At 45.8% G+C, this 26538-nt stretch overlaps 1 protein-coding gene across 6 annotated transcripts in view; it reads left to right on the forward strand.

The window, feature by feature from the left end:
* ADAMTS9 (ADAM metallopeptidase with thrombospondin type 1 motif 9) overlaps window positions 1-26538 on the forward strand; it is an 86644-nt gene that overhangs the window by 6841 nt on the left and 53265 nt on the right. For 5 of the 6 annotated variants that reach the window (XR_008747236.1, XM_055804283.1, XM_055804285.1 and 2 more), the window contains 11 exons: window positions 8828-9114; window positions 10081-10164; window positions 10267-10388; window positions 10791-10831; window positions 10952-11057; window positions 13046-13192; window positions 14048-14189; window positions 14406-14513; window positions 19091-19236; window positions 25832-26013; window positions 26115-26251. Coding sequence is in view for 5 of the 6 variants with exons in the window: in XM_055804283.1 (XP_055660258.1) it covers window positions 8828-9114; window positions 10081-10164; window positions 10267-10388; window positions 10791-10831; window positions 10952-11057; window positions 13046-13192; window positions 14048-14189; window positions 14406-14513; window positions 19091-19236; window positions 25832-26013; window positions 26115-26251 (1502 nt within the window). In the remaining variant the exon portion in view is untranslated. The remainder of the gene's footprint in view (window positions 1-8827; window positions 9115-10080; window positions 10165-10266; window positions 10389-10790; window positions 10832-10951; window positions 11058-13045; window positions 13193-14047; window positions 14190-14405; window positions 14514-19090; window positions 19237-25831; window positions 26014-26114; window positions 26252-26538) is intronic. The other variant, XM_055804284.1, reaches the window with a different exon arrangement.

The raw sequence follows: 26538 nt of genomic DNA on the forward strand, positions 1-26538 counted from the left end.
GACGGAGCAGATCTTACCTGCACAGAGCCGGCTGTGCCCGCACCTGCTGCTGGCAGAGGTGGGGAAGCCTGGTGATTCAGCTGCCGAGGTCGCTTTCCAAAACACACCAAGCGTTACCAGCATAGGCGGCTGCTGGGCACAGCCTGGATGGAGGCTTAGCATGTCCCAGTACTTGCCAGAAATGGATTCAAAAGGGTCTCAAATTTGCAACTGACTATTCAGTTGTGAGGTGTTGAAGCGGTTTGACTGCTCAGGAGGCAGCACATGCATGGCCAGGCACAGCAGCTCCACAAGGGCAAGACCTATGTAATGTGTAATGTACTCATCTGGGTGAGGAGGAGAGAAGCTGTAAGGTGTGTTGAGAAGGCTGCGATCAAAAGCACAAGACAGATTGTCAGTGTGGACCAAGTCTTGCTGCTGAGCTAGCGCGACACAGACATAATCAGTAATATGTCACTGATTTTTCAGCTGCGTTAATGAGTAATTTGTAATAGATGACCTTTTCATGGTAACCTTAAAAACCCTTCCCACTGAACGTGATACTGAGAAGCCACCAGAGCAGAGGAGCACTACCCTGCGTCTTGAGCAAGTAAATGCCTGGTGCTGCCAGGTTGATGATTGTGATCCTGTTTCTGTGTGAGAATTAACACCAGCCTGCTCAGCCCCTACAGATGGTTGTCATGGCTCTCCCAGTGCCACCCAGCTGTGTGGGAAGTCATTGGTGAACCCATGGCACAACCAGGAGATGGCTTTGCCAGTGTGTTCCCACGTGCTTGGGAAAGGGTGGGCAGGTTGAGGTTGCCAGGCTGTGGGTTTGTTAATCGGTTATCAGTGTTGTGACTGGGGAGGTGCCCTGGGGGAGGATGTGTTGGGGGTCCAGCACCATGGCTAAAGCCTGGCTTTGGCCTTTTCCATGTAATGTGGTCTCTCGTTGGCGCAGGTAGATGATGTCTCGCTCCTGCCTGAGCTGTGGTTTGAGGTGTATAGCCAGTGTTAGAACTGGCAGTGGTGGGGAACAGGGCCAAACGGGCCAGAGGTGGGAATCTCATACTCATCCTACAGACCATTTGTATGTGTTAGATTCTTACTTTATAACAGTTTTGAGGAAGAAATTTTGAATGCTTTTTCCACAAGACTTGGTGCTTGTACCCTTGTGAGTGGTCCGTGGTGAAGTCCTGGATGCTTTGCAGTCAAGCTGTTGGTCTAGAGCTCTTTTGTATTTTTTGTTTCTTTTGGACTGTTCATCTTGCTTCCAACTGTGACTTTATTTTGGTTTTCAGCTCCTTCATCTAGCAGAACTTCACGTTCTAGATGTCTTGTTTCCAGGCAGGTCTTCAGGCAACTTCTGTACTGCTGGGTCTCACGTAACCGTGGGGCTGCAGATCAGGAGGGAGGTTTTCCTAAGCCTTTGCTTCCAGGTTGAGCAATCCTCCAGCTCTTTCAAAGGCCTGTTTAAGCTGTCAGCTTTGCTTCTGGCCTCAGGGTAAAACATTGACATCGTTCTTTCTCTCAGAAAAGTTTCTCATCTTAAGGAAGTGAATTGTAATTATAGTCAGATAGTAATTATTTCAGGTTTCCTTCCCTCCCAAAACCAGCAAATGAGAGAGTCACGTCACAAGTCCCATATGCTAATGTAATTAATTCTATTTCTGGCTTTCTGTTGAGGTAATAGGGCAGTTACAGCCAACTAGTACTTGGTCAAATGGGCCTGGGATGTCAAACACAAGCTTTTCCCATAATGAGTCAGGAAAGGGATCAGGCTGTAATGTTTCTGCTATCTTTCTGTGGCGTTTAGCAAGTGAAACAAGGTATTAGATTGACTTCAGTGAAAACATTTGATTGCAGCTAATTATGCAGATCCCATTGCTGTGGTTTTGTTCTAAAATTTCTCAATGTGAGCTATAAGCAGGTGCACACCTTTTGTTGTTGTTACTCTTAGTATTGAAAATGTATTGAGCATCCAGCTGGCATGGTAGAAGCCCAAGACGGTGACTAAACAGATTATTATTGGTTGGTTATTGTTTTGCAACTTAAACATGGATTATTCTCCTGGAATCAAAATGGGCATACTTGTAAAAAGTAGCTGCAAAATTGCATCATCTGTGTGAACATCTGCTGAAGAAGGGCAGGTGGGAGAAGCTGAGAGGTATCACTTTGGTACTTTCCATCTGTACCCTGTGGCAGATACTAGTGAAAATAAACAGGCAGATTATTCTGTGAGTTCTCTTCCCACGTGCCTGTATTGTCATTACCAGCATCCCTGTGGCCAGTCGCTAGGGAAAGTCTTTCTTTCTAATGGGATGTTTTCCCTCATCTTTTACCGAGTGTCAGTACAAAGTTGTGGTGATCTCAGTGGTGTTCTCATCATTATGGCACCTCATAGGTATCACTAGGCTTGAGCGCGGACAACGTGTTGGCAGACTTGTGACTGTTATGCATTGAAAGTTGCATTAGGAGCAAGCGTGGGAGTTCAGGAGCTCTGGTGGCTTGCAAGGCAGAAGCCAGGTTCAGCAGGTGCAACCTCTGAACTCTGAGCTCTGCGGACAGATAGGTAGATTTGGTTAGCCAGGCAGCCCTGGCTGTTTTCCTGATGTGCTGAAACGCCACCAGTGCACGTCAGCGTGGCTGTGGTGTATTCATACTGGTCTGACCTACAAGCTGGCTCACATACATGTCTACTCGCAGGTGAAATGCCGGGATGTACTTTAGCAAACTGCTCAGCCCTTTGCAGTGTCAGGGTGGGTTTTGAGGGTATTTTGCCATGGTTTTTTTAGTCATTCTACAGAGCTAGTATGTTTTTCTTCCTGAACCGGTGGATCATGGAACTGGTTTCAGTGATTTTTCAGCACTGTAACTTTCTGTCAGCTATACTTTAAACCAATTTTGTACCAATTGAATGGTGCTTTTGTGCCTTGCGGTTGTGAGGTGCGGTTCTTTTAATTATTTTGTCTTTAAGATGATCTTGAATCATTTTCTGCCACATGCTCAGCTGACGTGTTACTATCTGCTTTCTCAAAGAGGCAATTTATTGTTTTGTTCATTAATCTAGTTTCTGTCTGTTGTGCAAAATTGATAGCTTTCATGTACAACTTTTTACCTTAGGCAGAAAAAAATTCTTTAAAGCTGGAATGCATTCTCACATACATCATCAGGAAAGGAAACGTCTAGAGTATGTGTGGTCTTCGGTGTTTACATGGCACAAAACCAGAATATTTTCTTACTAAGGGAAGTCGATTGGTGCTAACTGTGCAAGTCCGTGGTCCTCAAGTGTTCTGGCTCAAGCAGCAGGAAGAAAGGCAGAATCACCCTGAAAGACATAGGGGCCTTCAGCATCACCTTGAGCTTTAGCACTTCCAAGGTTGGGGTCTCTATAGCCGAAGCCACCACAGACTGCAGTTGGGTGAAAGGAGGTGGCACTGCTGATTTTTGTATCAGTGATGCTTCATGCCAGTCTAAACTGCTCATGGCTCTATAGTGTTACTTTCTGGCCTTAGAGTATTTTCACACATTACAGAAACAAGTTCCAGGCTCTGGGCTTGATGCGGAGGACTGACTTCAGCAGCCAGTGGTCCTGGACGTGGACCTTTCTGAGGATCTGAACATCTAGGAATCCACTTAGAAAAGTGTATGTGCAAAATTCAAAGTGAAGGAAGATGAGAAAATTAACAGGCAGGTGTGCCTGGGTCATGAGGGCTTATGATCCATTTGTGCAAATGTTTCTCTTAGCAGCAAAGAAAACTGTTAAGAAGGTCAATATTTTGGTTGTCCTGGAATGGTTTGGGAGGGAACTCTTCGAAGCCCAGACTGTTTCCTAATTCATAGAGAGTATGAACAACACAGGGAAAATTCAAGTTTCCCTCCTTTGTATTGCTCTAATAGTGGCACTTGTGAAAGGTCTGGTATTTTATTGCATTTCCAATAGTTCCAACCATGAAAGTTTGGTCTATGCAGTTTTGTCCAGCTCTCGACGATGAAGGCTGAAACTCCAGTTGATCTCTTTGCTAAATGGGTTCAGGCTAATTTGCAGTTGAACGCTTTCTGGTTTGCAGATTGGAAAAATCAAGCAAACTTTCATTTTCAGTGGTAGTGCAGAGTATCTTTCTCTTTGGATTTTGGCTGGCCTAGTTCCTTCATTTCCCTTCCGATGTAGGTCATTGCTCTCGCCTCTATCAATAAAGCCTGTGCTCCCCTTCTAGCTGCAGCAGCAGCTCCGACTACACAGTCAAGGGGCTATCCAGAGGGAAGGCAGGATTAGTCCTGCTCATAGGACTGGTCATCTCAGTGTGGTGCAGAGCAAGGCAGTTGCTGCTCCCTCGTTACGTTACCGTCACTGGCTGTTGTCTTGAGCAGGGTGAGAAGCTGTTGGCAGCAAAGGGATGTTCAGCTCTGGGTGATGCTGGCCCCAACAGCACACCCACAGTAACAAATGTGAGAATTTGGCCTTGTGCAAGTTCATCTGAGATATATCTGTAGATACATTGAAAGATAGAGATATAAACCATATTGATACAGAATTAAAACAGACCCAGGGCTAGAAAAATCCTTTGGTCCAGCTTAGGATCTGTTTGGGTCTTAAAGAAGGAGCTGGTCTCCATCCCATTTCCTAGCAAGAAGAGCCTAAAAGTGTGGGTTGAAGACTGGAGTTTTCAAGTTAAAGCTGGAGCCGCAGGGTGGACCGAGCCCTTCGAGCAGAGTTTGCTGCTGTGGCTCCTGCTGGAGTGGAGGGAGGCAGGTCACACTCTGCCTGCCTGCCTGGGGGGAGCTCAGCTCAATTCTGATCTGCTTTGTGGAGGTGTGCAATAAATAATTAGCTTCCAAACGATAGTTTTATCATCTGCGAGCTGGATCAGAGCAGGTCTGGGAGCGTTAAGGGCCAACCACTGAGCAGCAAACTTTGTGTTAAAAATCCTAGGTCACACGTTTGGAAAAGGTATGATAGTGGGTCGGTTTGAAAGGACCATGTTCCTTTTCTAGTAGGGGGAGGCTGTTAGTTTTATTAACTTGAGAAATTGATTTCCACACACACCCTGCATCTTGCTCTCTCTCTCTTTTACCTCCCTCCCCTGCTATGTCCAGCTCTCATGAACTCGGAGCTGAACTGGAATTGCTTGCATTGTCACATGTCTTATTTAATTGTGCAAATTGCTTTCTATTCCAAGGACAAGTTAATGTAGAAATGGAAAGGATTAGAACTGTTGGGATAAGCGATCACTCTTTCTTTTAATTTTTGGTTTTAGCATAACAATAGCTACTATTTCAAAAGCAGTCCCTGGCTCTGCCCTGTCACCCTTTCATGCAAAGTACTTGCACAGGGCTTGAGTTTCCCCTGCCCTCTCCCTTGGGATAGATCCAAAGTCCATTAATCAACAGGAATCATCCATAAATCACCTCAATGGGCTCTGGACTGAGGCTTCTTCCACAAGCAAAAATAAATGGCATGGGTGGGAAGGTGTCATCAGAAAGGAATATCCCTGTCACAGAATTGGGTCTCCTTTTTAAGTCCCACACAATAAAGAAGAAGCCAAGCCAAAAAAAACCCAAAAAAACCTACACCTCCAGATCTGTCTAAAGGCAGTGCAAACACCATAGAACTGTCTTAGTAAAGCAAGCAATGACATGGGCATTATTGCAGCAGCCTTTTAGCCACCTCTTAAATGAATATTAACTGTTGAATCAGTGCATAGGCTTGCCTAATACTTGAATTATTGGTCTGTAGTTTGTGTGGTTTTAAAGTGTCTGCTCATTGGGGTTTGTTTTTTCCGCAAATTAAAGAAAATGTTTTCTTGCTTAAACCCATCCAGTTACTGCCATGTGTAGGTAGATGTTTTTCAGGTCATTTGCAGAGACTGAGAGCTTACCAAGCAAACCATTTTTTTTCCCCGATTTCTGTTAATATATTAACACAGTAGAGGGGAAAAAAAAAAGCAAAACCAGTTGGAAAAACATCACACCCTTCTTTGTTGTTGTGTGTGGTGGTACGAAGCTGTTGCTGTAAAACTGCAGGTTTCTTGTGTAATGTGAGAAATTTTCACTTCTGCTTGATTAAACAACAGTATGCTGCACTGTGCAGTAAGAGCATCTCTTCTCTGTTGGGGCTGTTGTAACAGAGCGAGATGATCAACAGCATCAGGCATATGGAGTAGTGGCAGTGCCTGTTTGCAACTCCCATTAACACTGGTGGGAGTTTTATGGATGGGTTGAGAGCAGTGCACTGCCATTCAGTGATTAATTTTTTACAGGTGAGTGTGCACCGTCTCTGAGTGTAGTTATATGCAAGAAAGATGGGTGAAGATAACAGTTCACTACTATCAAAGTCCAGGAGTGGCTTTACATGCAATGCATCCCACTCGTTTGTGCTTGGTTTTACAGTAACTAGGCTGGCAAACATACTATACGTGACTTGTCCAAATGGCAGGCTGGAAGTGTTGGAGCAATTTCATACCTGGGAAAAAAAATAAAAGTTGTTTTTTGAAGGGATGATGTGGCTGGCTTGCTTTTTGTGCCAGACGGGGGAGGTACACCAATACTGTACCGACACTTGACAGCGTTAGGTTAATGATCAGACTCAATGATCCTAAGAGTCTTTTCCAACATGAATGATGCTGTGATTGTGACACCAGATCACTGCAACAGAAAGAAGGGTGGTTTTTCCTCTGTGCTGGGCATGCCTGGCTGTGTTGGCTCTGGTTCTTCTGCATGGTGGGTCAGGTTGGGGCTCTTGGAACCAGACGTGGCATTTCATGTGGACCTCTCTGGTTTTTGGGTGGGGTGGTTTTGGGGGTTATTTTTGAGAATGTGACAACACTAGCTGCAGCATTTCAGTTCAAGCTTAGTGAATATCAATTAATTTCTTTTAAACACCTCCCATATAACAGGTGTCTCTTCAAAGAATCCTTTGCATTTCCATCTTCTTTTGACATCTAACCTCCCTCTGCCTGGCTGGCTGGAGGAGGAGATACCTGAGGCCTGTGGTCCCATCTGGGGCTTTGTGGAGCGGTGGTGGCAGATGGTGCAGAGCCCTGCCTTTGCACGACAGCCTTGCTCAAGCCCTGTTGAGCATCTCCCCATCTCCCCATCCTTAACATGTTTTCCCTTGAGCACCTGTTTCTTTTGGAAGTTAAGTAACTTAAAAGGGAACTTGAACTGACTGGCTGAGGGTGCAGAGAGGGGGGGAACTGGCTGAAGGGCTGAGGTTAGCACTTTCTCCTCAGTCCGGTCGTCTTCTCACCTTTAAGTTATTTGTATGCATAGTTGGCTTCCTGCGCTGATTGGCACTGAAGTCGGGATAATGTCACGGTTGCCCATGAAGCCGTGCCAGCATGAGAGCGCAACCTTGCCAACACAAGGGCATTGATTAGTGCAGAGGAACTAGGGCAATCCAATTATAACCACAAATGCCATTGGCTTTCTGGAATTCTTACTCAAATAACTGCGGACTCTCTGCTGTATTAAGGTAGTCTGGACTATATTGAGAAAGGGGAATTTGTAGGACTTGGGTAGTGTAGAGTAGACAGCAATTAATTCTTAAATATTCTATTGCCTATTTACACGTAAGGCAAAAGGATAGTATTTTTCAGATAGGTAGAAGCTGGCTGACCCCCTTTGCCTGCCTTGATATTAGAGAATGTATTTATTTTTTTTAAATCATTACAAAATATCCTAAAAGGAAACTGCACAGAAAAAAAAAACCTAAGAAGTTTCCTATCATTTCAATCTTGTTCGAGCATTGAATATTCCTTTGTTCCCTAATATTATGCTTCCTCTAACCTACTCAGTGGGTCAGATAAGGAAATGTGATTTTTTTTTCACCACCATGACGAAATTAAGCTAAAGCTACAAAGAGCATGAGGGTTGTAGCCTGGAGTCTTAGATGAGTAGTTCAGATCTGGCTTTATATTAAATGCAGAAGCGAACAGTCTCTCATGGATGAATCACATTCAATTAGCTACTTCCTATGATGAACTGATTAAAAATTAAGTGGCATCAAGTAAGACTGATTTTGCTCTTACATTTAAATAATGCTATAATTACATAGTAATCAGATGGTAAATCTTAATTGTACATGTTCCATATGTTTTATTTGCCTGTTCTGCCTCTTCACTTTGTCGTCTTTGTATCAGCATGGAGTATATTTTCAGGCTGCTTTTATGTTTGGCCTAATTGAATATCAAAAACAGTATATGTGAGACTTCCTGAATTCTATTCTTTAGCTGGTGGCAGCTGTGCTATTAGATGACCTTTACCATTCCCGTAGCACAGAATAATAAAGGGGGGGGACGGACGTGAAGCCCAGCCGTGTTATTGTTAGAGACAGAAATAAATCATATAATTGCTTCGCTATGAAGGCCAAATCCTGCCGTCCTTCATGCCTGAGTTAGAAATACAGGATTTGGACCTTTGTTTCCTGTGGTTTCCTGGCCACCTTGGACGTGCCCAGAATCCTCACGCTGCTGCTGCAGTGGCTAATTACCATCGCCGGGCTCACGTCGCGTTACGCTGACCCGCAGCCCAGGCTCCATCCCTCCTCCGCGGGCAAGGGGACAGCTCTGCTGCCCGAAAGCCTTTACGTGAATGTCTGCCTTCAAGTGCCGTTGGCTTCTGTAAGGTTACTTACAGAACTTACAGAAAGAAGGTTACTTAAGAAAAGCCTTGGGTGCTGGATTACGTGGTGGGCTCCCACAGGGTGCTTCTGGTTTGGTTAGCCGTTTGGAACAAGCCTGCTAACTCTTCATTGAAGTAAATAGGTATTTTGACATAACGTGCGTGTGGCATTAACTTCATACACTCCATAATGTGCTTTATGGTTTTGTCTGCTTTTTCATCATAGATCATGAACACAGTCACAAAAAGAACAAGCGGAAACACTGGAGAAGACAGTGGGCAGAAAGCAGCATATTATCCGACGTGGAGATGTTGAAACACAGCCTGGAAGTGAACTCACTTTCTGCAGATAGTAACAAGACTGGGAGCGTCAGTGAAAAGAAGAGCCACAAGCGAACAAAGCGGTTTCTCTCCTACCCTCGGTTTGTGGAGGTGATGGTGGTGGCTGACAGCAGGATGGTCGCCTACCATGGAGCTAATCTGCAGCACTATGTCTTAACGTTAATGTCAATAGTGAGTATTCAACTACGGGGAGTAGATACACCCCCGGATCATTTTCTAGAGGTCGCAGCGCCCTTTCTGCTGTGTTCGTGTGTAATACTGTCAGTTTGCCTTGGCCAGGCGCAGAGGTAATGCTGGGATTAGAGTAAGGCTTGGCTGGGCAGCACTGGTTGGACTCATCTGCCTTCCTAGACCCATCATGTTTCCTAACCCTTCCCGCACCTCTCCCTTCCAGCTTTCTGAACCCCAGACAGCGTGGGAAGTATCACTGGCCCTTAAGTCCTGTACACGCTGTACTCTTTATTTAAGCCCGTGTGAAATAGCAGCTGAATTAAAAATGTTCTCTTGGGGACTGGGTCTTCCAAGAGACTGGTGCTAGTAGGTTATGCAGTTGCCTGACTTCCCTTGCTGTTGCAAGGAGGAGGAGCCAGTGGTCACCTTGATCCTTAGCATAGTGCTTGGAGTTGGCTTTCCAGGCTGAGGACAAGGATTTTAGCAGCTGCTGGCACTAAGATGCAGTAGTGCAGTCCCCAAGGCAGCTCTGTAGATGCAGAGCGACTGGAAGTGAGTATCCAGCATAGCTGTGTCACTGGGGGAATTTTCATCCTATTTGAGGGTAGAAGTGTGGTTGAATATGTGGTCTAAAACCATCCATGTCAAAATGAGGCACTTGAGAGAATAAGTTGCTTTTGAGAGTCTTGGCTGGTCATTGTACCTCAGAGCAGAATGATCCTGTAATTTGGTGAAATGTGTGCTAAAGCAAAAAGGAAACGTTGGGTTTCTGTGATACCAGCAGGTTTGTTTCATTCTAAAATTGCTCTTATGGCAGGTGTCTCCAAGTAGCATTGGAGCACTGAGTGGTACAGAAGAGCAGCTCGAAAGAAAAACAGTTGCAAAATGGAAAACATTCATGTGTTGTCTTAATTATTTGTTTCTTTGAACATTAGCAATAATTCTGAATATTTCTTTTTGAAACAGGTGGCGTCTATCTACAAAGACCCAAGCATTGGAAATTTAATTAATATTGTTATTGTGAAATTGGTCGTGATACATAATGAACAGGTAATGGAAGTGATTTTCTTCACCTTCTGTTTGACCGTAGCATTTGTAGTGAGCATTGCGGCAAATAATTAAAATACCTGCTTTCTCTGTGTTGCTTATTAGGATGGTCCTGCAATATCTTACAATGCCCAGACAACATTAAAAAACTTTTGCCAGTGGCAGCAATCCCAGAACCACCCTGAAGGAAGTCACCTCCAGCATGACACAGCTGTGCTTGTTACCAGGTATGGTGAATATTCTCATGAAAACTGTGACCAGTTACGAGTTAGAGGCTGTGAACATATAATATATCCAGCTATGGGAAGTGTTCGGGTTTTGATGTGGGTGTAATAACATTTGCAATTGTGGGAGCAATGTAACTGTGAGCAGGATTGGGATAATGTGTCCACCGTGGCAGTAGATGACTTTGAGAGGTTCAGGACTATTCAAGGTCTGCCCGTGGGTTCAGCATAAGATGAAAAACTGCGGTAGGGAGTTGGTTCGGACTCTGACAGGACAATGTGGCAAACCAGCATGAGAAAAGTCCATTGGAGGACCAGGAATTGCTTTTGGATGTTGTTATTGTGCTTGTACCTTAACCCACTGCTGCATTGAAAATTAATGTGTCAGGTCTGTTCTGCTTTCAGACAGGATATTTGTAGAGCGCACGACAAATGTGATACTCTGGGTAAGGAAAAGCTTTTCTTTGTCTTTTAACAACTTTTTTTGTAGTGACAATGTTAGTTGCCTGTGCTGAACCGTGGGCAACATTTCTTTTTCTATTGTAAACCTCTTTGTTCTCTCCTAGGTCTGGCAGAGCTGGGCACAGTCTGTGACCCATACAGGAGCTGTTCAATTAGTGAAGATAACGGACTGAGCACTGCTTTCACAATAGCACATGAACTTGGCCATGTGTACGTTTTATCTAAATACATTTACATTTAAATAGCCCAAGATTTATGCTAGCTAGAGCTTGCCAGCCGGGCTAGGACTTGGTACCTGCTGAGCCTAATTATTTGAGAGGAGATAAATATGCTTAGGTAGAAAATGCACCACTGAGGACGATTAGGCTGTGGTGTGACTCTGGGAGGTGGTGGGGTCCTCCAGAGCCTATCTGAGAGTAGCAAAACCAGCAGACTCATATTTTGGGGAGGATGAGGGACATGGTACCCCAAGCAGCACCTAGGCAAGTGGAGAGAGCTAACAAAATGTCCCTTATTGCTGCGTCTTTTCACATGTACATGCAGATGTCAGCAGAATCTGCCCCAGCAGCCATGATGTCCTGGCCAAGCCATGGGGACTAGCCAGGATTTTGCCAGAGCTAGGAGGTGCTGAGTGCCTTGAGGAGGACCAGGGTGAGGGGCACAGGCACGTCTCACCTGGCTTTTGGGACTGAAGTCTCTGAGAGCAGGTCCTCAGCCTGCCACAGCTTGTCCCACTGCCACGTGTGGGGCTCCTGAAGGCAGCGCAGCCACTGCCTGTGATGGGAGGGCTTTGCCCAGGGGGTCTGGCAGGTGGTCAGGATGTATAAGTGAGCCTGACCCGTCTCCTGGGCTATTACACAAGGGAAAATCTCATGCTGCTGGACATTCCCAGAAAAGATGCTGTCATTCAAGATGCACCTCCTCCAGTGGAAATGTAACTGGTTTTGACTTTTTTTTAAGCGTGGTAGTGAGAAAAACCTTAGGTCACATAGTCCTTTACCCTCCAGTTACAGCTCTTAGGCAGCTGGTTCAGTCCCCAACCACCTCACGCCTGGTCTGCGGTGGAGGTCTGTCAGTGTGGGATGGATGAGTACTTGGGAACAGATCTCTCATTGTTTTAAACTCCCTTTTTCTTCACGGAGAGCTGGCTGAGACGGTCTATTTTTAACCACAGTAGTATTTGTTTAAATGAGATTTCCTGACAGAAGGTCCCCCAAGGCTTGGTGTTCCTCACACCCAACCTGTGGCTAATTCCTTCGCGAATGCTGCCCCGGAGCTGCCGGAGGGGTTAGCGGTGCTGCCGGGCAGGAATGCCTCTTTGCTCTTTTACAGGGAGCAGAGAGAAAAGGTGGCTCATTGGAGGCAATCTTAATGGGATATAAACTCCCCAGCCTTCGAACGCAGGATCACACCGGGTCATTTCCCCTTCTCCACTTCAAACAGCAAAGCGCTTTAAGCCGCTCCATCTCTGTTAGCGTATTTGCCACATTCTTCACTATGTCATGTGCTGCAAGCTTCGTGTGGGTTTCGGCTGATATTGATGCCTGATGGCGTTTTGTAAACCTGCCACCTAAAGTATAGGAGCCAAGTCTATCCCCAGTGCAACCCTATTTAGGCCAACAGCATGAGGGATCAGCGCAGCCCAAGGTATTCCACTGCATTAGAAAACATTTTGCAGCCCGGACAGGGTGCTGCCTGTGTGCACGAGGGGCTTCAGGCAGCGGTGGTTGGGGGGCTCAAGTTGTTTGTCTCTTGAGAAGCTTATTCCTCCAGATCAGCTCATGGCAATTTGGCTCGGTCCCAGAGTACTTGCCATTTTTATGAAGGTGGAGCCAAACTCCAGCCTGCCTGCGGGATCGCAACCATCAGCTGAAAAGGAAACTGCAGCTGAAATTGCATCTTGCTGCAGCCTCCCTCAAGGGCTTGTCTGGCTAAACGTGTGCACAGTGTGGAGAGCTTACCGGGGTGCTGCGTGGCTTTTTGCAGACAAGTGTTAGGAACCCCACTGGGGCAATGCTTGTTGACACTTACAAATTTGTGCATAGTAACGTTTTTATTCTGTAATATCTGCCAATAGCATATCTGGGAAAAAATCCTGGGTTTGCTTACATTTTGTTCACACTGTTCCTCTTGCTATGCTAAACACTTGACATTTGCCACTGAAGTGACTCTGCTTTTCGCTGCTGTTTTTCTCTTAGATTTAACATGCCACATGATGACAATCATAAGTGCAAAGAAGACGGAGGTAAAAATCAACAGCATGTCATGGCGCCAACCCTGAACTTCTACACCAATCCCTGGATGTGGTCAAAATGCAGTAGGAAATACATCACTGAATTTTTGGAGTAAGGCCTTGCACATGCACGTGTTGGGCTGTGTTTACATGTGCATGCATCCCGTGGGGTTCACAAGTTCATCTGAAGTCCTAGTGTGCAGCGTTTGGAGGAAATCAGAGGGATTTGTGTGTGCACGCATCCTTTACATAGAGCAGGAATGCACCCCTGGCATCCAGTCCCTGCCAGTTCAGCCTCGTGATAAACTGGCAAGGACCGGCCTCTCTATGGGGAAGAATAAGTCTTCCCCCATGGATATTGCTTTTAAGGAATGCACGTTCTCCTTGAACCTGAAGAGTGAGTTTTCCAAGCCCTGTGGCCCAGATAGAGCCGTGGTTTAGGAGGCAGATTGAATCTGCCTTTCTGCTCCACAGGTAAAGATAAAGCCCTGGCACTCGTCCATGGTGGGAACACAGTTCCAGGAGCCCGCGGGTCAGTCTGATGCACAGTGGTCACCCATTTTGCTGCGATGCCTTCCCATATGTTGTGATGGGAAACAGAACGAGAGCCGCAGTGGCAAATCCAGCAGCTTGATCCTTTGGGCAGTTCTGCTGATCGATGAGGTTTTTTTCCCAGTATGTACCAGTGCTTGCTCAGGGACTAAATGCAGGTCGGGCACACTCAGAAAAGCTTTTACCAGGGGAGCTGACTGCACTGTGGTGGGTGGTCGTTGGCACAGCACTGGGGGGGCGGGTAGCGGATGGGTAACGCACCCTCCTGTGCTTGAGTCTGCAGTAGCTGTTGTAGTGCTTGTTAAATCTGGTAGATGTGGTGTGCACCTGCCCTAAGGCTAATTCAGGTAAACACCAATGGGTTCGAGTCTCATTGCCTCCTGTTTAACACCATTTTTTTCAATTTGTGTTGTAGCACGGGTTACGGGGAGTGTTTGCTTGATGAACCTTCATCAAGAACTTACACGTTGCCTCAGCAGCTCCCGGGGCTGATTTATGATGTCAACAAACAATGTGAGTTAATTTTTGGACCCGGATCTCAGGTGTGCCCCTACATGGTAAGTGACATTCCACACCTTGTTTTTCCTGGTATTGCCAGAGCAAAATAAGGCCTTTTGGGGTTGGATGAATGGGAGACTCACAAGCCATCAAATTACTGTCAGGCTTGTGAGCTAATGATAAATCCTGGGGGGTTAATTTCATAAAGGATCATCTATCTGGTAAGGCATGTGGCACATATTTACTTAATATTTTGATCTTTCCAATAACTTAAGCAGATGCAGTGTCGGCGACTTTGGTGCATTAACATCGATGGTGCGCACAAGGGGTGTCGTACCCAACACACACCTTGGGCTGACGGGACAGAATGTGAGCCGGGAAAGGTCTGTAATACCCGGGGGTTCATGTCTCGTAGCTACGTTTCCTAGGGCCCAGGCTAAGCACGTCAGCCAAAATCCTCCTGTGCCAATGGCCGCTTGTACGGGGCACAGCTGCTGACTGCAAGGGTGGAAGCCCAAAGCAGCTTGGTGTGTTTTAAGCCTGGTGTGCATGGGTCAACTCTACCCCAGCTAATGTGATTAAAATCAACTGCTTGGCGTGTTGTTTAAAGCAGGTATTCCTTCTGGAGCACTTATATTTTTAAATCAATGCCCTGGAGTGAACTCTTGAACAAAACTTTAGCAAAGCTTCCCTAGGATTTTATTAGAAATTTCCTATGTGATGTGAGCAATTAGTAATTTTGTGTAAAATAAACTTGCCAACTGGCTTCTCATCTTGACAACTTCAGAGTAAAATATAGAACTGCATGACGGTTTCTGTATGGAACCTTTTTGGCAGTAATTCATAGGAACTTTCAATTTCAAGGTGCAGTGTTGGTTTTCAGCTAGTGCTGTGGTTTCTAGAGTAAGTATTTAGGTTTTAGTTATACAGATCTGGAAAAAAATAGTTGAGAGGATTTTTCTTTTTTTATTGAGATACTGAAGCTATTGAAGAAAAATACTAACTAATTTTCATCATTTATGTCTGAACAAAAGTATTCTCCATCTGGCTCTAGTAAAAATTTTTGCTTTTCTGGCTATTAATGGTCAACAGTTAAAGTTGTCTTTAGAAAGAGTCAACATTTTAATTCATAGTTTTCCAAATGTATTTTAATAAAAATATCGGGATACTATTTCAGATACAGGTTTCCATACAGGCTGTGGATCCCCTTGGTAATTACTCTTTTGTTGCATGTGTCTGAAAAGCCAATTGTTCAATGACACTTGACTGATTTCCTTGAAGACAATGGGCATAATGTATCAATTTGCCTTCCTTTCATAAGGAAAAGTGCAGTCAACACGTTTGTTTTTGTTGTTGAGAATGTGCATTGGAGATATGGATAGAAATCCTATTCCGGTGCTACTCCTTGGAGCCAGTGGTGCACCAGTATTTAATGTTTTAGTGTAAAATCCTCCCTGTTTTGTGCCTCAGGATAAAGCATTGGCATCTTCGGAGTCCCTGTGACTTGAGACCTTGTGTCTTCAGCTTCTCTTTTAGAGAGCTTTAGGGGTCTGCTCATGGCTGGAAGCTCAGAAATGAGTGTTTTCCTGAAATTCCAAAAATAGGGGCTGCAATTTTGTTCCGCAAACCTGCAGCTACCCTTGGGTATGACCAGAGTGATGTGCAAACAACTGTGATGGAGCAGATTGGCACCTCTTCAGAGTTACCCCATGTCATGCAGGAGGCAGTGTCCAGCTGTGTGGCTCTTAATAAAGACCCTGTAAGCAAAAACATTTCAGTCCACAAATTTAGACAATTTGACAAGTTTAGACAAATTAGACAAGTGTGACCTGAACCTCTCAGCTGAGAGCAGATGGGCTCTTAAGAAAAGCTAATGCAGTCCACTCGTGTTCAGGCATTTGAATGTATTCTCACAAAAAGGCTTTATGGAGTAATTCTTCCATCTGTGTGTTGGTCTAATTCAAGCTTAAGATTCAGATCATCATAAGCCCTCTCCTCAGTGTTTACTTGGGCTTGTAAAGCACTGAGGTGTGAGTCTGGAGTGCTTTTTGTTGGAATAAATCACTATTTTGGTACTCTGCTGTGGCCAGGAGCCCCATCAAACTGCTGCTTGCTGAATAATGCCTTGCCTCAAGTCTGCACGTTTAAAGCCCGTGATATATGGTTTGGCAGATGGAGAAAATACTATGCCATTTTTTATGGAGATACCTTTGGAAATGAGGGAGCCTGAATAGCTAAAAAAAAATATATAGCTAAACCTACTGGGATGTAGATTTAACCAGGCTCTAAATTTATTCTTAAATCAAGGACACTGAAACAACACGGGTGTGTTAGCTTATGCATATTTTGCATGTGAGAACACTGAATTTAATATTGCTAAATCAAGTAATAAGTCCAGCCCAGAATTTGGCCTTTGCTGGGTGAGCACCAGTCGTGGTGGTTTACAGTGTTTCACAGCACCAGTGCATTGTTGGGTGGAAATAAATCACTGAAAGAAAATAAAGAGGGTTGTAAACTTGGGCCTCTCTCTCTTGTGGTTTTCAAGGTTGTTTAAAGAATGGTAAAAGAAGAGTAGAGGAATAGTAATCATTTCTGTCTCCTGCCGTATGGCAGCAGGTAGCGTATATGTTATGCATGCATGAAGCTTCACAGCACTTGTCTGCCCCCTGCTAATCTATTCAGCCAAAGTCAGCCCAAGGATGTGAGCTGGATTTGGTGAATTATCTGGGACTCCAGTGGCAAGACAAAGGAAAGGAAAGTCTGTTGTCTTGTCTCCCGTCCCTGCCATTGCTCTCCTGCTCAACTGTGTGTCTAAGTTACTTTGAATTTGCTCGACAAAAACTCTTTTACTCATTTTCTGATCTGTAAACTCATAGCAAAGAGAACCCTGGCAGGCTTTTTAGTTTTTCTGTTGTAACTCCACATAGAAATTATTTTTAAAATACAAAAGGCACAGCCAGACTATTCACAGTGTGGTTCCAAGAAACACTATTGCGTTTCCATAAGATAATCTTGCTGTTTATGTAAAACAGCTGCTCTTTTTTTTTTTTTTTTTCTCCCCACCATTTGATATACCATCAACTCCAAACCCCCATTTTTTAATAACATCAAGGGATGTAGGTGATTTCCTGGTTAATTCTCAACCATTGGGTGGCAGACATATAGATCATGTCATGGTCTGTTCGCTGTGTACATTCACTAGTTAGCTATTCGGTCATCTTCTCTGGGTCAGTGGTGCCAAGCATGACTGTGGTTATATATTTAGCTGTGAGCATCAACACGGCTGCGAGAAGTTCTCCACTGGGACAGCAGTGTTGGATTGGTGTCATGTATTTTTTGTACGTTGATGATGGCTGTCAGACCTCTTTGTCCCTGTACAGGACTGGCGTGGGGTCCCCATCCTGCAGTTTTTCAACCCTTTGAATGCCAGGAGGAGTTATGCATTGTAAGGGTTTATCCTACAGCAAACAAACAGGCGTTTCAGCTTATTTTATTTCTGTCCTGTACTGTAGCAGATATTTTTCAGCCAGTTTCTATCCGGGGAGTCAAATCTTCAGATGAAAGCAAATCCAGGGCACATTGCAGCCTAGAGACTGTGCTCATCTCTGAGCAAGCGCCACGTTTAGGGCCCAAGCTACAAGCTGGTGCCCATAGGCACGTGCACCTGAGATCTGCTCTCTTCCTTAACAAAGCAATGCGACAAGCCAGCCTTCGTGGACAAAAAGTGTTACACATGCTGCAGAGCCAGTGTCCTATGGGCTGCGTGCAGAACCCCACGGCAGCTTGATTTTGCTCTCTCCCTATATCACTTTCCCTAAGGTGGTTCATAAGGATGTCTAAAAAAGCAGGATGAGCTCACGGTGTGTCTTGAGACAACCTTGTTCTGCTATTAGTGAAAGATCTGGAAAAACGCAGTACATCAGTAAATCCAACCCCTTTCCCATAAAGATCATCAGGTGTTTCCCTGCCTGAACAGCACCTGGTGCAGAGAAATATGGCAAGGGAATATTTTAATGATGTACTACGCGTTTTCTTCGTTAAGTCTGTAACCTCTTCTAATCTGTGAGCAATCAGCAATGTTTGGGCTTCCTATAATTGCAGAGATTTAGGCATATGCCAGCAGCTGAGCACATCTGTGTTCAAATCTGCTTTAGGGAGCACTGTTCAGTGGGAGGGATGCCCTGCTCTCATGGGTCCTGGGGACACTGCCATCCACTCTGGTGGGGCCAGACACTCCCCTAGACCTCACGTGTCCAGGGCTTTGGGTAGTCAAACTAGCAAACATACTCCAAAGGGGCACAATTTATACCATAAAAATGGGGGGCGGGGGCTTGCTAAGATAAATTTAAGCCACTTTTCCAAACAAAAGGAAACAAGAGTTATAACTGGAAAACAAAAGTGTAGGCCAGGCCTTGGCAAGTCCTGTGTTATGGCTGAGTGAGGAAAAAAAAAAAAATTCCAACCAACTTTGGGTTGAGGAATTCATTTTTCTATTTTATTTGCTATTTGAATTTGGAAGTTAACTTTCCCACTTTGTACAGCTGTAGGGAGGTTTGAGTTTTCCCTTGTGTTTTTCCCCATTGCCTGTCTCCTCCCCTGCCACAGCTCTCCAGGAAATCAGATAAGCAGCTTTGTCAAAACCCGATGCTGTTTGGCACCAAGAAACAGGGAATATTCAGCAGAAAGCTGTTGTCCTAAGTCTTCTTCCCATAAATTGCTCTTGTGGACTCAGCACCTTGCCTTTACTTCTCCATTTAAGGGTGCAGAGAAAGAAAAATACGGGGGTGACAGACAAAAAGTAAAGAAGTTCAATTTTATTTGATTGCAAAGTCTGCTGCGTTTTGCGTGTGGTTGAGAAATAAGTACGCCTGAGTCCTGTCGTCCAGGCTGGTCACTGTTGGTTGTCTCGTAATGCAAAAGCAACGCAAACCCATCTTTCCCACCTCTCCTTCGCACGCAGCACTGCCGGTTTGGGATGTGCGTGCCCAAAGAGCGAGAGGCGCCAGTGATAGACGGAGCCTGGGGGACGTGGAGCCCTTTTGGGACCTGCTCAAGAACCTGTGGCGGTGGCATAAAGACAGCGATACGAGAGTGCAACAGGCCTGAGTAAGTGCACGGGGGGGAAGTGTGGGTGGGTGAAATGGGGGAAAGCAGCTGGGTTGCCCAGATGGGCTGAAATCCCCTTTGGCTGTCCGCAGCCCATGCGTGCCCCAGGGACTGGTGGCTTTGCCCTGGAGATGGGTGGCTTTGCCTGGCACGGATGAGTCAGCATGGGAACCGAGGAGGAGCCAGTCGCAGGTTTGGTTTGTGGGAAAAGTGCACTAAAAAGGGATCCGTTCAGCGGAGAGAGAAGGAAAAAGCTAATATCTGTGTGTATTTATCGCCTTCTGTTTTCCTGGGGAGGCACAGCTGGGGTCCATTTCCAAAGGTGGTGTTTTTGCACCAAAGTTGTGGATCAGAAAGGAGGGAGAAGGGAAGGAACCCTGTTTTTACGCCTGCTTTGGCTGCTTTTGCAGCTGTTCCTACAGGCTAGATCCTTTATACAAGTTTTCTACCATTTTACTCCTGCTTTGGCTGGTTTTGCAGCTTTTGGCTGCTTTTGCAGCTGATCCTTTCTACAGTTACATGTCAGCTGGTGCAGACTAGCCAAACCTCAGCAGAAATCTGTGCCCCATTAAAAAGTGGCACTCAAAAATATTTGCTGTCAGCCTGGAATGCGAAATGCTGCACCCTTTGAATTGGCAGGGAATTTTGTCATGGACTTCAAGGAGATAAATATGTGGCCAGCAAAATATTAGTAATAGGTTGAGCAACTGGTATGAAAACAGCCTGTTTGCATAAATCACAAACTGTGCTGGTTTCTGTTTAACTGCTTCCTTTCAGCCCATGCAAGCAAGGAGCAGTGGGCAGGATGCTTTCTGGGCTCTCATTTGGGACTGAGACATGGAGAGAGAGGTCTGTGGAGCTGGTTGGTCTGAAGGGTCTTAAAAAGATTGAGCAGGCTCCTTCCACTTTCTCATCATTGGTGTTGGATGGCTTATTGCCAAGGGAATTGCCATTAGTGATGTGCCAGTGACAGTTTCACCACTGCTAATGAGAGAAGAGAGAGCTTGTAGCTGCGGGCACCGGTGGTGAGGTGATGGGAGAAGCTGGCTCAGGTGCTGGGACAAGCATTGAAAGAGAAGGCTTAAAGCTAAGGGAGTAGTTCACCAGCAAGTTAATTAAAACGACACACAAGCACAAAGGAGTTCTCCTCTCCTTGTGCTGAGTCAGCACATGCCATATGGTCTTCCAGTAGCCATGGAGACACAAAAATAAAATATCTTTCCACATGCAAAAATAGCTCTGCTGCTGAACCTTTGCATGCTGCCATTGAGATGTATTCCCATCTTATGGAGGGGCATCTGTTTGGACTGATAGCCTTTTGTGATAGAAAAATCTCCTTTATCCTAAAGGTTAGCCAAGGGATTTTAAATTCCATCTTCTCTTATACCTTGTGTTTGTATCTTGGCGTTTCATAGGACTGTATCTTTGGCTGGGATTTGCAAAAGCACCTAAATACGCTCGGCACCAAGCTGCCTGTGAAATCCCCTGTGCTTAGCATTAATAGCGGGTATTTTCCAGGCCCCTTTTGAGAGCTGTGGAGCTGGCACTGGCGTCTTCTCCAATTCATCGCAGTGTCTCTGCGAGGAGTCGTCTGTCCTAGCACCATCCACAGAGCTTTATACTGACTCTGTGTGTTGTCCCTGTAATTTGACATCGTAGCATGAGCTCCCACCATCTGCGTCCCCATTAGTGGGGCTGCTGAGATGATCCAAGTGGATGAGATTTGCTGGGTACTCTCCTGCCTCTCCCGCTTTTCAAAGTACTTCAAAATACACAGTTTCTCCTCTGTTGTAGAAGGCAGCAAAACCGACCCAGGTACCTTGAGTAAGGTCTGAAATAGTTTTCAATAAGGTTTTTTGTATTCAAAGTTGGGTTAGCTTTTTAAAGCTTTTTCTGTCCCTGAGGATCTGGGGTGGGATCTTGCATACCAGTAAAATATCGTGTTAAATCTGGCATTGAAAATGACCCCCACCCCCGTCATGGTACAGAAAATAAGGCTGCAGCTCCTGCCTCTGTAATGTGCTCCGACACCCACCCAGACGAGCATCCTGCAGGGCTGTAGAAAGAGCTGTAATCCTCTGAAATGACAGCAGACTGTGTTTTGACATACGCTGAAGGAATGTATCAGCTAACCAGACCAGACCCTTCCCACCAAGATTGCCCACTTGGGAATTTGAGGCTGGTTGGTACAGACAAAGCCCACAAAGACACAGCCACGGCTGTGGTGTATCACATTTGAGGGTCTGTGGTGCAAGCCCTGGTTTTCAAGGCAAGGCATAGCTGCAGAATTATGGGGAAAAGGCATATTTTGTAAGATGTCAATACCAGGAGCCCTGTTTTCAGGATGGGGGGAGTGTTATCTCTGGATGCGACTTGGATCACATCTGCATCTTAGTCCATCACAAAAGTATCCACCTGTGCTGAAGGCTGCCTGAGCTTGACATGTAAACACATTTATGGGTAACTGTGCAGGCCACCGGCAGCACACACGGCAATTCCTAGTCCCAGGGCTCCCCCGGATGCTGCAAAGGACATCTCAGACTGATCTGTGCATGCTAGAGCTTCACAGATTTATTTTTATCTGCAGTCAGCGTATGAGCACGGGTGTATAAGCAGATATGCAGATGAACACGTCTCCCACAGTTAATTCTCCAGGGGTCTTTCACTGTGCCGGTCTGAGTGCCCCTAGGCAGAGCTGCTGCCCCTGGGGCTGAGCACGTGCAAGGCACCCCCAGAGCAGTGCTGCCTGGCGAGGTGCCCGTACCTTCTGCTGCTGGGCTGCCCAGAGCTGGGTGCTGCCTCAGGGTCTGCAAGTGGAATTGTTCATTGCAGATGCTGCCTTGAGCATTGCGTATTTAAGACCTCTTGGGGTGGGAGTGGGGAGAAGACCCCACTGTCCCCCAGGCCTGTCTGCTTGTGCTGGGAGGGATGCAGCAAAGCTAGGCTGCATGCAGGAACTTGTAAGGGGAATGATGCTGGGTTGAAAGTGGGTCCACACTGGCTGTTGATCAAATAGATGATCTGGAGAGAAGGGAAACTGAGGCAGAATAAGGAGGTTTCTATGCGTGCACTGCTTTCCCTCTCACCTCTGTGGTACGTTGTTGATGATTATCCATAAAAATGTAACGTAGTGGGAAGTATTTCATATTTCTCTCTGACACTGAAAATCGATGTTATATGAGGCTGGCTTATTTTTCAGGGTCAGCTCTTTCTGTTTACTCAGACTCTGTGAAAAGCAATACTGGTTTAAAAACACTGTAAAACTGTCAGGGTGGTTTGGGGCTGTTTTGAAATGTCAAAAGTGTGAGTGTGTTTCAGCCCCAAACACTGGCTGCGGGGAGATTTACTGCCAGAGTTACGAAGCTGACAGTCTGCAATGTGATGGCAAGTTTTAGCATCCTTCATTTTGTGGTGTGTTCAGTGTTATCTCAACCTCAGGGGTCATGTCTAAAGAAAAGAAAGCTATACAGTAGCTTAGGCTGTTTGGATTTTGTTAGACACACCCTTTAAAAAAAAAAAAAAAAAAGGGTCCAGTGTGTTGTTTCTTAACTAACTTAATATTTAAAAGTCTCATTTAAATTAAATTCATTTACATTGGAAGCAATGTGGTTACCATAAAAATGTTGTAATTGGAATTTTTTTTAAAGAAATGCCCTGTTAGAGGTTTGCGTAACATAGAGCCTTTGTCAAACTGCAGCAGTCCTGCTGTGGTATAAATGCTGTCAAAGTGAGAATGATGAATCCTGTTAACTCCCTCATGAACGATTCGGACTCACCGAGGGCTGCAGTGTGCTGCTGCCACACCTCAGAAGTTTCCCCATGTGCTGCGTAGTTCGATGGTAGCACCATCCCTTTGTAGCTGGAGGTAGATAATGTGCCTGCATGGGCACAGTCTGCAGGGTGGGCTCCAGTGGTGGTACCCTAGCAGTCACCACATCTCTGCAAGGCAGGAGGAGTCTGGGATGCATCCGCAGGGGCTGCTGTGCCGGGTTAGCTCTGGAGTGGTCCCGAGTGTAATCAGCTAAATGAATTCAAGTTGTTTGTCATACCGAGGCAGAGAATAGACTAAATCAGTAGAAACTGGCTTTAGACTTGCTCCACTAGGAACTGGTATAAAATCAGTCTGTAAACAGGAATCTGCACAGGGCATCATGCGGTTGTTTGGGCTTTTTATCACTGGTATTTGCTTAATTGCAAGCATCAGAAACCTTTGCAAGCGACACGTTTAGTTTTCAGATGGTATGTGAGCTGATGTTACCAGCTGTTGCTCCGGGCTGTGCCTAAAGACAAATCATACCCATTGGCATTTAGGATAGGACTTGAGGGGTCTGCACCATGGCAGTATGTTTCTCAGTGAGGAAAGGATGCTGGCAGGAAAAATCCCATTTGCATAGCTGGTGGTGCTCTGCATCTCACCTGCGGCTGCTGGAGGAGTCTGGGGTGTGAAGCCTGCCTGCCCTTCCCCATTTGGCAGATAATTTTTTGGCAAGTGCAAGCTGCTCTTTGCCCCTGTCTCCCCATTTATTTTACAAGACCTCTGATGCTTCAGTCACAAATAGTTTTCAAACATAAGAATGAAGAATTGTTATTTATGGCAGAAAAAGCACTGCTGGGCTTCCTAGGTGGTTGATGGGCAGAGATGCTAAAAAATTGACTCACTGTGTATAGAGACCCTCGTACGTGTGCAGGGAGTTTCTGTCTCTCTTATGTTAGGAGATGCTGGCTGCATGGAATGAGGAGAGCTTACGGTGGGCATCTCAGTGCTAAGGGCAGGGGTAGTTCCCATTTATCACCGTTAGTTCACATTTTGGAGGGTTTCCCAGTGTGCAGACAGCTTCCTTCCCAAGGAGGCTCAAAGGGAATATGTGCTTTGCCAGCATCCCTGGGGCACCGGTGGGCATCTGGTCCCAGCATGAGGCAGAGCCGATCCCAAAGAAAAGCCCTGAAAGGCAGGAGGTGTGGGCACCAGGACTTCAGCACCCAGCAAGTCCCTTTTCTGGTCTGCACGTCTTGCTAGCACAGACACTTGTTTTTGCTCAGGGGCTGGGAAAGACTTAGGTTTAGCAGTTATTTTTCAGCAGAGGCTGGAGCTGAGCAAAAATGTTGTCCTGAGCTTCAAGGGCCACAACACAGTCAGGACACAGTAGCTCTGGCTGCTTGGGATGCTCTTGCCCTCCACTGGCTCCTCTGAAGCCATCTGTTAAGGGGAGAGGCTGGGGCGAACCTCGGCCGGTGGAGGCTTTCCCATGCTGATGGCCAAGATGCATGTTAACTGCATCTCCCTTGAGTGCAGGTCTTAGCTGGTGTAATTATCCAAAAAGGAAAAATTATAACTTTGCCCAAGTTGACCCTGGCAACATTTCATCCAGATTGCAATACCTTTCCTTCTGTAACATCAGGGAAAGGAAAGCTTCTTGGGTAGTGCTGCAGCTTTTACTATGCATATTAATGGTGGTAGCTGGTAGAAGCCACCATGCCCTCCCAATTTCATCTGAAGTTTCAGGAGAGAGCAGCAGAGGCAGTGGTTGGTTGGTTGTTTTTTTTTTGGAACATTTAAAGCACAGTGCATCCTTCTTTATTTTATTATTGCAATTCATTATATATGTGGAACGCTGCACATAGATGGGCATATGGAATTTTACCTGAGTTCCTAGAAGAAATGTCCTTTGAAAGGACAGTAAATAGGATAGCTTGTATCCCAAGGGAGATTTATTCGTAGCATTACCATAGCTGAAAATAAGTCCTCACCAAAAAAGCACCTTCTGCTAGGCTCCCCCAATGCAGTCCACGTGCCACTTGTGCCCATGCTCCTTGGCTGGGACGAGGGGCTTTTTCAGTCCCCAAAGTGAGCTGTGACCTGCCAAAGGCTCTGTCTACATATAAGGACAAAAGTAGTTCTATGACTAGAGCCCTGAACCTGGGAGTCAGGAAAGTCAAAATGACAATTTCTCCTAGGCTTATCCACTTGGCCTTTATGTGGCTTAGAAGATATCACTTTCCCCAGTTTATACCGGAGTCATCCTACTATAAAATGGGGGTATTTACTGGCTGCCTTTAGTGCTTTCTGGAATACACGGAGATAAAGTTGTTTAAAAGTGTCTAGCATTACCATTTCTACCATTTTGGGCTAGAAATCCTGAAGGACTAAGTGCTGCCTGGCCTTTCAGCCTCTGCAGGGAAGCCCTTTCTCCTTTCTGCTGTGAGTTTAATTATTTGCAACCCACTAGATCAGATGCACACTCTCAGCTACCAAATCAATAGGATTGATGGAGTTGTGGATGGTCCCAAATGGGATCCTGCAGTATGAAACTAAATCTTCAGATGGGGAGGGAGATGATGTCCTTCCTTGCTGGCTTCTCTCACTATTGCTGCATTTGAGAGCAAGTATTCCCTTTTTCATCCCTTTTTAGCATCACATATATTGTCTTTTTTTTAGACACTTGCATGACCTCTCCTGCTTGTCAGCCTGGGGTATTAATTAAAAGACACGCACAAAGACAGAGCCCACAAAATGGGTCTTGCAAATCCTGACTGTGCTGAGCAGGTTGCAGAATTGCATTTGCATCTTGTTTCCAGCCTGATCTTGTTCCTGCAGGCCTAAAAATGGTGGGAAATACTGCGTGGGTCGTCGAATGAAGTTTAAATCCTGCAACACTGAACAGTGCTCAAAGCTGAAGAAGGATTTTCGGGATGAGCAGTGTGCCGACTTTGATGGAAAGCACTTCAATATCAACGGGCTGCCCACAAACGTGCGCTGGGTTCCCAAATACAGCGGCAGTAAGTGGCGGGGGGGATGCAGATCCTGCCTCCTGCATCACCACGTCGGGGTGATGGCATTCGGATAACGTGCTTCTGGTTTTCCTCCTTCCCATCCCCAGTCCTGATGAAGGATCGGTGCAAGCTGTTCTGCCGAGTGGCGGGAAATACAGCATATTACCAGCTGCGGGATCGCGTCATCGACGGGACGCCCTGTGGCCCCGACACAAATGACATCTGTGTGCAGGGCCTTTGCCGGGTAATTATTTTCCCTCCTCCTCAGTGAAGGGTGATTTGCAGTTCTGCATGGCAGGCTGGCGCTCCTGTACGTTGCTGCACCCCGTCGTTGGCATGCTCGCTTTGCTCAGGGGCTGCCAGCAGCATCTGCAGGCTCCGTGAGCCCCGGCTTGTTGTGCCAACCTCCAGATTTGCAGGAAAGTCACACGTGGAATCGCAGAATCATTCAGGTTGGAAAAGACCTTTAAGATCATGGAGTCCAACTGTTAGCTTAGCACTGCCAAGTCCACCACTAACCCATGTCCCAAA

Source organism: Falco peregrinus, chromosome 5, assembly GCF_023634155.1.
Source record: "Falco peregrinus isolate bFalPer1 chromosome 5, bFalPer1.pri, whole genome shotgun sequence".
Classification (NCBI taxonomy): Eukaryota; Metazoa; Chordata; class Aves; order Falconiformes; family Falconidae; genus Falco; species Falco peregrinus.